The sequence below is a fragment of the Protobothrops mucrosquamatus genome, unplaced genomic scaffold (assembly GCF_001527695.2).
Source record: "Protobothrops mucrosquamatus isolate PMUCROS unplaced genomic scaffold, P.Mucros_1.0 scaffold747, whole genome shotgun sequence".
NCBI lineage: Eukaryota > Metazoa > Chordata > Lepidosauria > Squamata > Viperidae > Protobothrops > Protobothrops mucrosquamatus.
The window spans coordinates 357,756-373,405 of NW_015387018.1; the positions used below are offsets into that span (position 1 = coordinate 357,756).

At 35.0% G+C, this 15,650-nt stretch overlaps 1 protein-coding gene across 1 annotated transcript in view; it reads left to right on the forward strand.

The window, feature by feature from the left end:
* Positions 1-554: 554 nt before the first annotated feature.
* LOC107289679 (cadherin-19) overlaps positions 555-15,650 on the forward strand; it is a 40,453-nt gene continuing 25,357 nt past the window's right edge. The window contains 4 exon segments of the mRNA XM_015818476.2: positions 555-782; positions 4,293-4,395; positions 12,469-12,570; positions 14,223-14,381. Of these exon segments, the coding sequence (XP_015673962.2) occupies positions 555-782; positions 4,293-4,395; positions 12,469-12,570; positions 14,223-14,381 (592 nt within the window).

The window sequence follows — 15,650 nt, forward strand, 5'->3', positions numbered from 1 at the left end:
CTCGGAGAAAAGGTGGCGGAACTCAAACCTGGCCACGCCCTCATCAAACCCTAGGACCGCCCCTTTAGAGAACAGGAATGCAAGTAAAATTTGGGAGGGGCTATTTCCGGTGTGGGAGGGGCTATTTCCGGTGCGGCTGGCCCGGAAAAAGGTGCCGGAACGCGGTTCCGCCGCGTTCCGGCTGAAAAAAAGCCCTGGAGAAAACAAATAGAGCTACAAGTTAATATATTCTATTGCAGGACTGATTAAAACTGACAAAAAAGAAAAGAAGGGGGGGGAAAGAAAGAAAAAGACTCATTATTTTCTCCTTTTGGTGCTTATACTGTGTGTCTAAATAATTTTTAGAATTATTGTTAGATTACATAACAATAATGGTAAACCTTAATTGGTCAGCTATGATAAAGATGATTTTTCCTGTCTGTATCCTGTTTGTGGATTTACATGTTTCTGAAAAACAAACCTGGAATCAAAGATACTTTTTTTTAAAGGTGGCTTTCATTAATTTGACACAGAAACAATGTTTTTGCTCTATTTTTTTTTCTTTCTTTCCACAGATGCATATTGATTGAAAAGGAACTATCAGCATGTATTATCAGAAATGGATTTCTTTTGTTTTGACCCTCATTCATGTGGGGCCGTGTCTTCCCTGCATGCACAATTGTAATACTAAGGAGATGGAACCAGGTTTGATGAGATCTCAGAATGTGAAACATAGCCGCGTTCGGAGCTTGCTGGTTGCGGAGAAAGAAATGATGTCAACACTTCCTTTGAAATCAGGCCAGGTATGGTAGCTCTTCTGAAAGAAGATTAGCAAGAGACTAAGGTGTTGATTGGTATCTGGCTGCTTCACTAAGCTTTCCTTTAAGCCGGTCTGGTGAGAAAGAATTTTTCTTGAAACTTTCTTGCATTATATTGTGTATGTAGCCATATACAACGATCTGTAAAAGACATAGAAGCACAGAAGCATTTGTTACCATTTTCCTAAAGGTTCTCGTTTAATTGAATCAGGAGCAGTTTTGCACAGCAGTTTTGCAACATTTAGGCATAGAGCATCTCTGTACGGAACTTATAGAGCAGAGGTCTCCAATCGAAGGGAAGGAGAGCAGCTTCAAAATTGGTGTGGCATTAGCGGCCCCGTTTGCACATGCAGCATGTGCTGGTGCCGTGTGCATGCATGAATGGCTGCACACATCCCACGGTCCAATGTGCTTCAATGGGCCACAGACACTCGTCTCATGCTAGCAATCCCCATTCATGCCCACGTGCATGTGCAAATGGGGCCACGGGTGCTAGCACGAGTGGGGGGAATGCATACCCATGCATGCAAGGACTGGCCAGCCATTTTGGCGGCCCACTGGCCTCAACCTGGGACCAGGCTATGGCCCATAGGTTGGGGACCCCTGCTATAGAGGTTCTGTTTGGCCAGAAATCTGGTGGAATGGGACATCAGGCAGCAAAATCAATTAGATACCACCTTGAGTGATGCTGTCAGTGTTATCACCTGAACTAGCAAAAGAGCAACTCTTGCATGACTAAATATGCATAAGGCAGTAATAGTTTTCCTATTTATATTTTGATTTTTTTAAAAAATAAAATAAAATAAAATAAAAGGTACTATCCTTCTGAGGAGATTCACCAACTGGTTACTGGCATTTTCTCATTGCTGCCAGTCCCTTGTGGTTATTTGGGCTTTTCCTGAATTATAGACTCCTGGTCCAGTACCAGCAATTTTGGGAATTTGAACTCCAATACTATTAGGAGGTGTCTTGGAAAATCTGCCCCAAGTGTTGGTATGCCTGGTCGGTAAGACAACCCTTTTTATCTTCCAAAAATAAATAAATAAAAAAGTTAATTCATTATTAACATCTGGCAATTGATTTCAACCCTTGTTACCACTGTTGTTCAGTTTAGTTCTTCATCAGAGTAGGCACATAGCACAAGAAATGAGTTACCAGTATTTTAGCGGGATATTTTATTATGTTAAGTAGTGGCTAATTTACTCATCATTAATTTTTAATGAAGCAGATTAATACTAAATCCTTTTACCAGTGAGGCAGCTCTGGGGCCCTGCATGGTTCATTATTTTAATGTGGCTTTGCCACGAGGAGCAATTATTTTTTATCCTTCTTAAAATATAGACACTGGTTGAACATTTGCTAATTTTTACCCCAAATTCTTCCTCCTCTTCTCTTCTTTTGCCCCTCCTTTCTTCTTTTGTGTCCTTCTCCTCTACTGCTGGAAAAAGCAAGACCAAACATGTAAACAAAAACAAACCTAAATCTACTTTTTGATCTTTAGATCTTGCAACCTTTTCTGTAAGGCAACTTTCAAGTTGAACGAATGGCAAAAAGTTTAACCACTAATTAACTGGCGCTAAAATTTAATTGGGCCCAAAGGGTGAAGTACTCAAAATCCATTAATTACTTTTCACAGCTTTTCAAAGCAACCATGGTGGAAGAATGATGACTTATTTAAAAATGGGCAAAGAGAGACATGCACTAAAATGTGTGTATCCATAAACTTGGTATCCTTTTAGAATAAACTCATATTATCCGATGGTTTGCCTTTTAAAAAAAATAATCAACAAAAGCGTAAGGAAATTCAAATATGGATTTTTAATCTGAACGCCCCAAAAAAGTGACTGGAGTACAATTTGACCCACATAAAGGATAGTGTACATAGAAGATGAAGAATGGCTTTTTCAGTGAATTTCTGCATTGCATTTATAACAATTCTTGATGGTTTCCTTTGAATGTGAATAATAGATTAATCCTAACATATCAAACCAGTATTATATTTATTCTTTCAACCTGGCTGGAAGGGGAGGGGAGACTTAGTTCAGTATGCAATGTGATTATTGTTCACTATGTCACTTGTATGCCTGCTAAGAAAAGACAAGTTCCACAGTGGGCAGCCATTTGTCTGAAATGGTATAGCATTTCCTGCCTGAGGGGGGTTGGACTAGATGACCTCCAATGTTCCTTCCAACATTATTATTATTATTATTATTATTATTATTATTATTATTATTATTATTATTATTATTATTATTATTATTATTATTATTATTATTATTATTATTATTATTATTTGGAATAAAAATAAATAAAATAAAAGTATCCTCATATAAAACTCTAATAAGACTGCATTTCAAATACTATATACATTTCTAGACATATACTTCAGAAAGCATATGATAGAACTGGAAGAAGGTTTTTTTGTTTGTTTGTTTTGTTTTGTTTTGTTTTAACCGTAGGGTATGTTGCCAACACATGTGGTGTTAGCCACTGATTTGGAATGTTTAAAAGGGAGTTAAATAAATTCATAGAGGGTAGCTCGAAGCCTGGTTGACTGTATAATACCTCCTGAATCACTGGTAATAAATTTTAAACACCCAAGGTAGACCTATTGCCTATGAGTTTGCCAAAAATATAGAATTGGCTACTGCATGACACAGGATGCTGGACTAAACAGATCTTTGGTTTGTTCCATGAAGATTCTTCAATCTTCTGCTTCAAAACCCCCGAAGTGAAATCAAGGTCAAAGCTGGACATATATCTGGATGGCAGGGAAACCTTTAAGTCGCTCGCCATGCATGGAAAATTAAAATTAAATTATGGGTCATGCTTGGAGATATTTAGCTCTTTCAGTCCAGAATTTCTGAGAGTTATTGGAAATAAATCAGAAGGAATGTGAGAGTAGAACATGTATCATTTTTTCAGTGTTCAGGCAGTGGGACAGAAGTAAAACAGTTTCAGTTGACCAGACAGTGACATAAATGTATAACTGGATATCATCAATGATATATAGTATCACCCATTGGCTTCATGTAAATATTGAAAAAGAGGGGAGAGGCAGTAAAGCCATGGAAACCTCTTGTTTGTTGTTCTTTGGCCTATCATCTCATGGACTTAGCATTTTTTCATATCCATCCAAAATGAAATGATCTGGCTGGTAAAGATGGTTGCCACATTGTCAGCCCAATCTATTGGCAAGACCTATGTAGCAAATATCATATTTTACAACTGTTTGTTTCTGATTCAGAAAGAAAATTCTTAAAAAGAAACAAACAAAAAGGTTTGGGCAGACAAGCGATGCATCAGCTCATCTGCAACTGAACTACCAGATTTTGTGTGTTAATATTTTTATTAATATGAATCTTAATCTAAAAAGCATTTCTGACTCTGTCTGTCTGTCTATCTTTCTCTCTTCCTTTACTTCATTTTGAAAACAATGAGCTTTACGTGAATGATATTTGCAAATCAGCTTATTACTTTTCTTTTTTTTTTCAGCTGAAGTTTGACTTAGACAAGCAAGATAATTCTATGAAGGACAATGGTCCACAATTCTTGGATGGGCCTTATGAAGCCACAGTTCCTGAAATGTCTCCAGAAGGTATGGCATTTTGTACTTAGTCATTTTACTGATGTTGTGTTGATACTGATAAAATAAGTATTGCAGTTACAATAGGAATGTGTTTTTTTCCAGTATCCATACTTCACAAGGATTCTTCAAAGATCCTATATATTCCATTATACCAGGGGTCTTCAAACTTGGCCCTTTTATGACTTGTGGACTTCAACTCCCAGAATTCCTCAGCCAGTGGGTCAAGTTTGAAGACCCCTGCATTATACCCTATAAATCACCACCACAAGGTTCTCTTGTTTCAAAAATGGCTATAACTGGCATATCAGTCAAAGGTGGGCAAAATTGTTCAAGAATCAATATGTTAATATGAACACACATTTATTTTAAGATTCAGCACACTATCTGGCAGCTTCCTCCTCCTCCATATACATTTCATTAGACTCAAGGAAACCATAACAGTAAATGATGCCTTTTGTAACTGGGAACTATATAGCATTCCCTTAGGCATTTGCCCAAAACATAATTCATTTAGCTTAAATGTCAACAAACACATTGTATCTCTAAATATGAGCATGACTAGAATGCAACATACATATTAGGCATTTTGGTGACTTGAAATTTCATTTAAAAGACTTTTTTTAAAAAAAAAAATATTCTTCATAATTCTCTTTTAGCTTCCATGATATTCATATTTAGTGTTTTTAATAATGCTTCCAAATGTGTAAAAGATGATTAGGAAAAAATGTTTTAACACTTCATGAATGTGACACCTCTCTGTCACAAAACAATCACAAGTTCTTATGTTGGAAAAAAATGTGGTTGCTTTAAGAAGTCTACTGATTAACACACAGAGATGAAATGATAGAAGGTGTTGAAGCCACAGGAACCTTGTGGGGGGAGTGATCATGTAATATTGGAATTCAAAATTATGCAAGCACAAGCAATAGAACATAGTCAAACTAGAGTCTTGGACTTTAAGAGAGCTAATTTCAACAAACTTAGAGAGAGCTTGGGAAGGATTCCATGGATGAGAATCCTCAAGGGGAAAACAACTCAAGAAGCTTGGGAAATTTTGAAAAGTGAGATTAAGAAACCCCATTTAGCACAGTACCAATGAAGAAGAAAAATAACAGGTCTCAAAAGAAACCAGCATGACTGCATAAAGAACTCTCTGATAAATTGAAAGACAAAAAGGACAAATATAAAAAGTGGAAAGAGGGGCACATAACTAAGGCAGAATACCAGCAAATAGCCCGAGCCTGCAAAGATGAAGTGAGGAAAACTAAGACTCAAAATGAACTAAGGTTTGCAACAAAAGTCAAAAATAACAACAACAAAAAAGCTTCCTTCAGCGTGAAAAAAACAAGAAAAAGGTTAAGGAAATGATTGGTCCATTAGTGGGAGAAAGTGGCAAGAAGGTGACAAGCAACAGGGAGAAAGCAAAACTACTTAACTTGTTTTTTGTATCCATCTTTACACAAACAGAAAAAACAGTCCTACCCATCAAAAACAGTACTGTAAAAACAGATTAGAAACAAAAGTTAAGATAGGCAAGAAAATGATAAGTGAGCACCTATCCACCCTAGATGAGTTCAAATCACCTGCATCAGATGGATTACACCACAAGGTTCTGAAGGAACTGGCAGATGTGATCTCAGAACCACTGAACTATATCTTTCAAAGATCCTGGAGCACTGGAAGGACTGGAAAAGAGCTGATGTAGTTCCAAACTTCAAAGGAAACAAAGGAAAAAAAATGGATCCAGGAAACTACAGACCTATCAGCCTGACCTTAATACCTGGGAAGATCTTGGAAAAGATAATCAAGCAATGAATCAGCGAACACCTAGAGGCAAAAAAAGTCATTACCAAAAGCCAGCATGGGTTTGTCAAAAACAGATCATGCCAGACAAATCTTATTGCATTCTTTGACCAGGTGATAAAATTAGTGGACCAGAAGAATGCTGTGGATATAATTTACTTGGACTTCAGTAAGGCATTTGATAAAGTAGACCACAACCTACTATTTGATAAGATAGAAAAATGTGGGTTAGACAGCATTACCACCAGATGGATTCATAGCTGGCTGACCAGCTGAACTCAGTGTGTGGTCCTCAATGGAACTGCATCTACATGGAGGGAAATGTGTAGTGGGGTGCCCCAGGGCTCTGTTCTGGGCCCAGTGCTCTTCAACATCTTCATCAATGATTTGGATGAGAGGATAGATGAGGAACTCATCAAATTTGCAGATGACACTAAGCTGGCAGGAATAGCCAACACTCCAGAAGATAGGCTTAAGATACAGAAAGATCTTGATAGACTTGAACATTGGGTGCTATCTAATAAAATAAAATTCAGTGGTGAAAAAAGTAAGGTTCTACATTTAGGCAAGAAAAACCAAATGACAGGTATAGAATAGGAGGTACCTTGCTCCATAGTAGTAACTGTGAGAGGGATCTTGGAGTCCTAGTGGACAATCACTTAAATATGAGCCAGCAGTGTGCCAAAAAAGCCAACACAGTGCTAGGCTGCATCAACAGAGGGATAGAATCAAGATCACATGAAGTGTTAATACCACTTCACAATGCCTTGGTAAGGCCACACTTGGAATACTGCATCCAGTTTTGGTCACCACGATATAAAAAAGATGTTGAGACTCCAGAAAGAATACAGACAAGAGCAACAAAGATGATTAGGGGACTGGAGGCTAAAACATATAAGGAACGGTTGCTAAAATTGGGTATGTCTAGTTTAATGAAGAGAAGAACTAGGGATGACATGATAGCAGTGTTCCAATATCTCAGGGGTTGCCACAAAAAAGAGGGAGTCAAGCTATTGTCCAAAGCACCTGAAGGCGGACAAGAAGCAATGGATGGAAACTAATCAAAGAGAGAAGCAACCTAGAACTAAGGATAAATTTCCTGACAATTAGAACAATTAATCAGTGGAACAACCTGCCTCCAGAAGTTGTGAATGCTCTAACACTGTACGTTTTTAAGAAGAGACTGGACAACCATTTGTCTGAAATGGTATAGGGTTTCCTGCCTGAGCAGGGGGTTGGACTAGAAGACCTCCAGGGTCCCTTCTAACTCTATTATTTATTATTTTGTTGTTGTTATTGTTGTTATTGTTGTTGTTGTTGTTGTTGTTGTTATTATTATTATTATTATTATTATTATTATTATTATTATTATTATTATTATTATTATTATTATTATTATTATTATTATTATTATTATTACAACAATGCAGTTCTTAAAGCTCCAGAAGTTTTTTTTTCTTCCAGACTTACAGAGAAGCTTGAAAAAGTCACTCTGTTTTAATGGTCTGCTCAGAGGCACCTGCATTCTATTTTCAGCAACTGTCTCCTTCTTAACTGTTAAAATGATTTAATTCACAGTGGCACACTGACTTGCAAAATCAAGTCACTGGGCCTCAGTGAAGCTGACATGAACACAATTCAGCTGGCTGCTTTCCTTCAGCAGAGGCCTGCATACGTAAAGGACAGGATAGAAGCTTCTTGCATCTAGAATTAGGCAGCATGCCTCTACTGATCTGATGCTTTGAAGAGAGGGATAAAAATATTTCAGTCTGGAATGCCATTCAGTGGCACATTTCAATTAAAGCTTCATCAAATCGGAGTGCGTCTTCCACTTAACATCACTAATTAACTAGGTATCCCAGTGATAGAAGCTGAATTAAAAGTTTATACTGTTCTTCTAATAAAATGACACACATGACAAGCATGACATTTGCTTATTTTTATTATGACATTTATTACATTTATATCCTGCTGCAATCATGAAAGAATCCCAAGATATGTGGCTCACAAGATATATAGTAACAAAACATTCAACAGTAGAGGAAAAGGCGTGCAATAAATGCAATGCAGACCAGGACTTAGTAGAGCAGCCATAAAGATCTCAGAAAACCCTGGGATGCTTGTATATCTGCAAAGATCAGACTCATGCAAGCCATAGTATTCCCTGTGATATTCTGTGGAAATTGGGCTCTGAAGAAGCAGGATAAGAAGAGTATTGATACTTTTGGATTTTGATGTTGGTGAGGTCTCCTGAGAATACTATGGACAGTCAACAAAACAAACAAATAAATCAGTGAATTAATCAACCCAGAATTCTCACTCAAGGCACAAATGACCAGGCTCAAATTATCCTACAAACTAAATATTATGGGGAAACTAACCCTCTGAAGAAGGCTTTAATATTGGGAAAGGAAGAAGGAAAGTGAAGACGAGGATGACCAGCAGCAAAGTGGATGGACTCAGCTATGGTGGCTATGAATGCACAACTGGAAGTCCAGAAAGATCAGGTTAAGGACAGGTTGTTATGGAGAAAAATTATGTATGTGGTTTTTAGGAGTCAACAGTGATTTTGATGGTACATAGTCAATCCATTAAAACATCGATCATTAAGTTAAAATTAGAAACATATGCATATATAAAACATAAGAAACCCCAGTAGTCAACTATGGATGCATTTATTTGTAAAATTTATTGGCTGCCCATCTTGCCTCAAGGTATTTATTTATTTATTTATTTATTTTATTAAATTTATATACCGCCCTATCTCCCTTGCGGGACTCAGGGCGGTGAACAGGCGATACTAAAAACCACGATAATAAATAGTTTGTTTTAAAATCGAATTAAATAACAAGCCTGTTCTAAAAACACACCCATAAAAAAAACCCCACTGAAACATAATCAAACTACGCCAGGCCGGCCGCACGGAATAGAGGTAACTCTGGGTGACTTACAATCCAGAAAGTCATGTTCATTTTTCAGCTGTTTATTTTATTTATTGATTAATCAAATTTATATGGCTCTCATATCATGATGCTAGGCAGCACACAACAACCCAATAAAACAGTAAACAAATAAAACAATAATTATCTAAAACCATTATATAATAATGATTTTTAAAAGCATTAAAAAAATCTAAAAGCAGAACTAAAGTATGAGAAGAAAACAATAGGTGGAGGGATGTTAATAGTAATGGAGCCACCTCATGAGTTCTCCCATCCCTGGGACAGCCAGGCCTGCTGATATAGGCAGGGCTTAAGAGAGTTTTGAAATGATGTCATTGTAAATCACTCAGAAAGTGCTGTAAATAGAGCACTGTGGAGTGGTATATAAGTCTAAGAGCTATTGCTATTAATATTACTGATATGATCCTGAAGGTAACCTACTGCCAAACCATAAAGGGCTTTATGGGTTAAATGTTTTAAATTAAACCCTGAATGTAAGCAATGTGGGATCTGTAGCATGGGTTGCCTATAACACATTTTGGAAGTTGTTAATTTAAAAAATGCTTGGGAATTTTCTAATGGTTTAACAGCAATCACTTTCCCTATCAACTTTTTTTTTTTTTACAGATAATATCTTAGTTTTTTTTAAACAGAAAATAAAAATCCTTTGGGGTTCTACTGATGAATTTATAGCTAAAATATCCAATAATAGATGGAATAATGTGATACTTCAAGCCTTAGCAAATGCTGTAGGTCTTCTTTTGCCTGACAGAGAGGTTGATTTGTATTTAAATTTAAAACCTGGGTGAGAAATGAGTTGGATATTAGTTTTTCTCATGGCAATATGAGAAAAAATGAGAGTGCTTGGGAATATTTTTTTTTTCATGGGTGTAATCTCCCCAAAGGCCCTTGGGATAGTATCAGATTTAGATCTAGGAGACAGACAATTCCCAAGGAGAGATGAAATTGTCTTCAGTAGATGGATTGTAGTATCTGTTCTTCAATAGAAAATGTTCATACCAGACCTCAAGGATATGAAAAGCTATCAGAATCCTGTAGAGGATCATAGTTGCATTACTTGTTTGGAGTTTCTTTCTTTCAAGCCATACCACAGGCATTAAATTAGGAATTGATGCACTGCAATTGCTTTTTTTTCCTGACCAGAATCTTCTATTATTATTTTTTTCACTCTACTCCAACTGGAAAGTTAAAAGAATAGAGCAGCTCACATGCATACATGCGAGCATGCATACTTTCAAAAGCAAAAAGTATAAAAAAAGAGTGATCATTAATGCATAAATAATATAGGGGAGAAAGGAGGAAACCATGCTTTAGCAGTTTGTTTATTTTGTATCCATTTTTTTCTTCATTTTACTGATTTATAAAATGTATAGACATTCAGACTGGAGTGCAGTAAAACATAATTTTAAACAAGCCAAAATGATTTTTTTTAAAAAAAATAGCCAATAAATTTTAAGAACAGTATTAAAATAACTGACATCAGTTTAAATTCTTTAACCTGAATTCCATTCATTAGGTTACTACTTCCATGTAGAATAACAGTAAATCTGAATGTAATTCAAGAATCTTTGCTAATTTATTTATTGCAAAGGGTCTCTCCAATTACAGATATACTCTGTTTTTCCATTTATGATTAATTTTCATATTCTATTGTTATTCTTAAATTAAAACCTGGCTCATAAAGAGATGTGTTCTCATTAAGCTTTCATTTAAAATATTTTTTTCATCATGTAGATGAAAAAGTATGATTTAGGCAAATGTGAGAAGGACTAGACCAGGGGTGTCCAATTTTGTCAACAAGACTTGTAGACTTCAACTCCCAGCATTCCCTAGCCAACCATGCTGGGAGCTGAAGTTCTCAAGTTTTAAAATTGCCAAGTTTAGACTGTACTGTTTAAGATAATGACATCAAAGGCATGAAAGTAGGAATAGCCTTGACAGGGAAGCAAAATCCATTAGGAATTCCACCTCAAACATATGCCTTGAAAAATGCTTAACTGAGCTGGTTTCTTATATTCAGTTATCTGAAAAGGCTGTTCTGCCCTCTATAGGTACTATAATGATCCATCCTTTATAATAAAAAACAGTCCTTTATTTCAGAAAGCTGTCCTTTGGCTTTCTTTATTTTTCAGTCACTTTTGACTTGGCAAGTGTTTTGATCATTTAACTTTTACTGCACAATGGTACACTTAATAACCAGTCTTCTGCATTAATGTGAAAAAAAAAGGAAATTGAATTGTCTTTTTAACATAAACTTACATTTACTGTTTGATTTTAGGTATTTTTATTGGGAAATGTTTTTTTTCTAAAGGGTTTTTTTTCTCTTAAATTTCCTTTGAAAAGCAAAGTTATAAACATAAAAACAATTATTATAAACAATAAGCAACATATTTATCCTTATGAACGTCTTTCAGATTTGTCCTCTTTTCAGGTTTGTCCTTTATATTTTCCAAGGTCACCATATCTACAGGTGATGCTTCTAAATTGGTATGGATTTAGTTATCTGCCCAGGTGCAGATAGCACAACTTTGCCTCAGTGCACCAAATGATATGAACCTCTTCAATGGGTTTTACATCTCCTCAAAGCTCCAAAGAGACTCATGCACCAAAATTATTCCAGCTTTTTCCATATCTTATTGGAAGCTTCTTCTGGCTGCTGGAATTGTCAGAGAAGACAATTCTCTGTTGTGAACTGCAAATGTGAAGCAACATATCACTTTACTTTTAGAACCAAAGGAGGGTACGTTGATTTGTGAAATAGCTTTAAAGCTTGTTATATTCCAACTGTCATTGCATCCCTGACATTGTTCAGTTTTTATGACCATAATGGCCCTCGTTCCTCACAGAAATCCAAAAATACAGAACATAAAATAGTTACAAAGAAGCTCTATCTTACTGCCATGGACAACCAAAATCAGTGTAGGATTGAATAATGCTATAGCATTATTATACAATGCTAAACAATTCATTAAGACAGCACTTAATTTCAAATAAAGGACAATTCTACATCCTCATCCTTCATGAAATAGGTACCTCCACCAAGGATTTCAGAAAGTGAGTGTCACTTTTGCAGGTCATATTTCATGTTCTAAAGGAATTTTTACATCTTTAGAACTAAAATCATGATGTTGATGACATTATTTTTTCAAAAAAAGAGATATTAGCCTTTTCTCAATTTGGCCCAATTAGTCTTTAATGGACTAATATTATAGAATAAATAGAAATGTAACAAAATATTGTAACTGAGGGGATCAAGTCTCTGTCCAAAAACAAATATTCTCATAACAGCTGGATATTTCATCCTATGTTTTCTCAGGTACCTCAGTGATTCAGGTGACGGCAACATATCCAACAGGTGTTCGTCTGATTTATAGTATTCTGCCAGAACAGCCCTATTTTTCTGTGGAACCAACTTCAGGTATTATTTTTCTTCTAACTTAAGTATCACCAACAAATCATCTAAGTATATTGCACTGTATAATTTTTATCAGATTCATTTTTATGATTATTTCACAAAACAAATAAACGTGATTTAATTTAGTAAGATTATAATTTATTATTTATTTATTAGATTTATGTACCACCCATCTCATCTAGAAAATCGGACAGCCACATGTACAGTATTATTTACTGAATCAAGGGCTTGAGCTAACAATATTGCTTGGGTGAACAAATGTATACTATCACAACATTTTGATTTTCCTCCCTTATTTAATAAATGATAAGACTAAGTATAAATTATATGATTTCTTTCTCCATGCAGAGATGTAAGTTTACTATAAAACAAAATATCCTGTACTATAAGTTTGAAATTTGGTCTCTAACTAAGGTTAATAAATATCTTCCAGATGCTTTTAAAATGCAACAGTATTTGGAATGCTATGTGGCCATGACATTTCAAAATAATAGTGTAGAATGCAAATTAGAGCTAGCAAGATATTGAGGTGCTAGGGAATTTGCATTTGTGGAAAGAGTATACTGTTTGGAACTCTGTATCTTAAAAGCTAAATGAGGTAAAAAAAAAAGTGAATATGCCAGGTTTTTCTTCTTTATTTAGTATTAGAATTCAGGTAAATTGCAATGAAGCTGAATGGAAGAAATTCAGGTCATATAAAAAGAAAAAAAATTCAGGTAGCACAGAGTTAACTAAAATATCAAAAATATGGCATTTTTTGGATAAAGCTATTGAGAATAACACTATTAAAATGATCATTATCATATTTATTGACTGATCATTTTAAATTTATGTATAAAATTAATATAGCCACCCAAATTTGACTATATTTACTATTTGCTCTTACATCACTGGTTTGCCACTGGAGAGAAGAATTATACTACTGTAGTTGTGTTTTGGGTTTAATCTACAATAGCTATTCTTATCTTAAATGGACTCCAGAAGATGGTAGAGGACAGGAAGGCCTGGAGGAATGTCGTCCATGGGGTCACGATGGGTCGGACACGACTTCGCAACTAACAACAACAAGCTACTCTGTCTTTTTTAAAAAAAATAATTTTATTAAGCATTATAATTGCAGTAATAAAAACTGGTGCAAACTAAAACAAAAAAAGATTAGAGAGAAAATAAAAAAGTGCAAAGGAAAAAAGCAGAAAAAAGGAAGAAAAAATGTATAGTAAAAAAAGAGAAAAGAAATAAAGTCTCCCACAAGTATAAACAATATTAGTAACTTTTTACTTCCTTTTAATGTATAAACAATGATATCTTCATCCCATGATCCATCTCTTATCTATAAACACATTCATAAATTATTGTCATTTCAACAAAAGTTTACAAGGTTGCCAGAAAAAAACCCCAGTATATTTCAACTTTGTTCAAATAATTTAACTTTCTATTCCTCCATTTTATTCCTAATAGTTTTAATCTTTAGTCCATTTAAATAATGTCACAGAATTTGATTTATTTTTATTTCTTTGTTATTCCTTCTCACAAGATTCATCCAAGTTTTGACAAATCTCTTTTGTAAATCCAGTATAAAAGAATTATCCAGCTCATGCTTTTGGTTTATTGTTTGTCACAAAATGGTTGTTCTCTACTCCTTCTATATTTTATAGGTGTGGTTAGAACAGCTTATCCGGGAGACAGAGAAACCCAAGATAAATATTTTGTTGTTATCAAAGCTACAGTTGAACGAATTGGTGGACCTTCAGGAACAACCACAGTAACTATTAATCTCTCTGATGTTAATGACAATCCTCCTCATTTTCAGCATAGTAAGTTAAATGTATTTTCATCTTTTTTAATTGTTTGAATACCCATGCAATAAAATATTGTATTCATAGTATGTTAACAGTAATTGAAAGCTACTATTACACCGTGTCTGTATTTAATAATTATTATGTATGAGCTTGATTACCCTCACCAAGCAAAGTTGTTTTGCCATGGAATTCTTAGTATTGATGTATAAATACTATGTACCAATAATTTCTGGAATAATTTTTAATATAATAAATACAATCATAGCATATATTCCATTGCCATAATCATTTGTCTTCAAGCAAGAACTGATGGGTAGTTAGACCAAGTGATTGAAAATGAAGAAGTTAAAGTGCTCTGGGACTTTAGAATTCAAACAGACGTGCACCTGCCACATAACCTCAGACTTAACAATTGCCAATAAGAAAGGCAAAAAAGTCTGGATATTCAACATGGCAGTATCTGGAGACAGCAGAATAGTGAGAAAGAACTCAAGAAAATAGCAAAATACAAAGGCCTGAAAATACAGGCAAATATAGACATTTGTAGCAAAAGAAAGCAAAGATGGTACTAATAGTGATAGTGCCTTGGGTGCAATCTAAAACATCTGGAGCCCCATCTGAACACCATCATCATTGACAAAATCACCATCAGAGAATTGCAAAAGGCAGCTTTCTTGGAACAGCTTGCATCCTGCAACAATTCCTTTAACACCATCAAACAACAACATTTGCCTATTCCAGGTCCATGGAAAGAAGCGGATATGTAAATAAAAATACCAAATCTAGTCTAAACATCTGGCTGACTGTGCAACCAACCATAATAATAATAATTTTCATCCTTGCCTATGACAAGCGGAGCTGTCACTAATTTAACATTCACTATATCCATGATGCATTTTTTTATTTATGTACTGGAATATTTTTAAGAATGAAACCCTTAAATTATAATCATATTTGAAATGAAACAATATAATCAATACAAACTATAAATGCTAAACATTGCCATTAAAACCAGTAGTCAAATAATCAAGAATACAGTTTAAGGAAAAACAAGCTGATTTAGCAATCTGAAATTTCTTAATCATTTTTAGAAGAGGTTTAGATAAATTAGATCATGGTAATCCACCCTAACAGTCACCAGAATATAAATAAAATGGAGAAACAATGGTACACAATGTACCAGCCTTGTTAAAAACTAAAATAAATCACATGAATTTTTCCTACTTCATACAAAACACACTGGTTCCATAGAAGGGACCCAACATTGATTGACTGATTATTTAT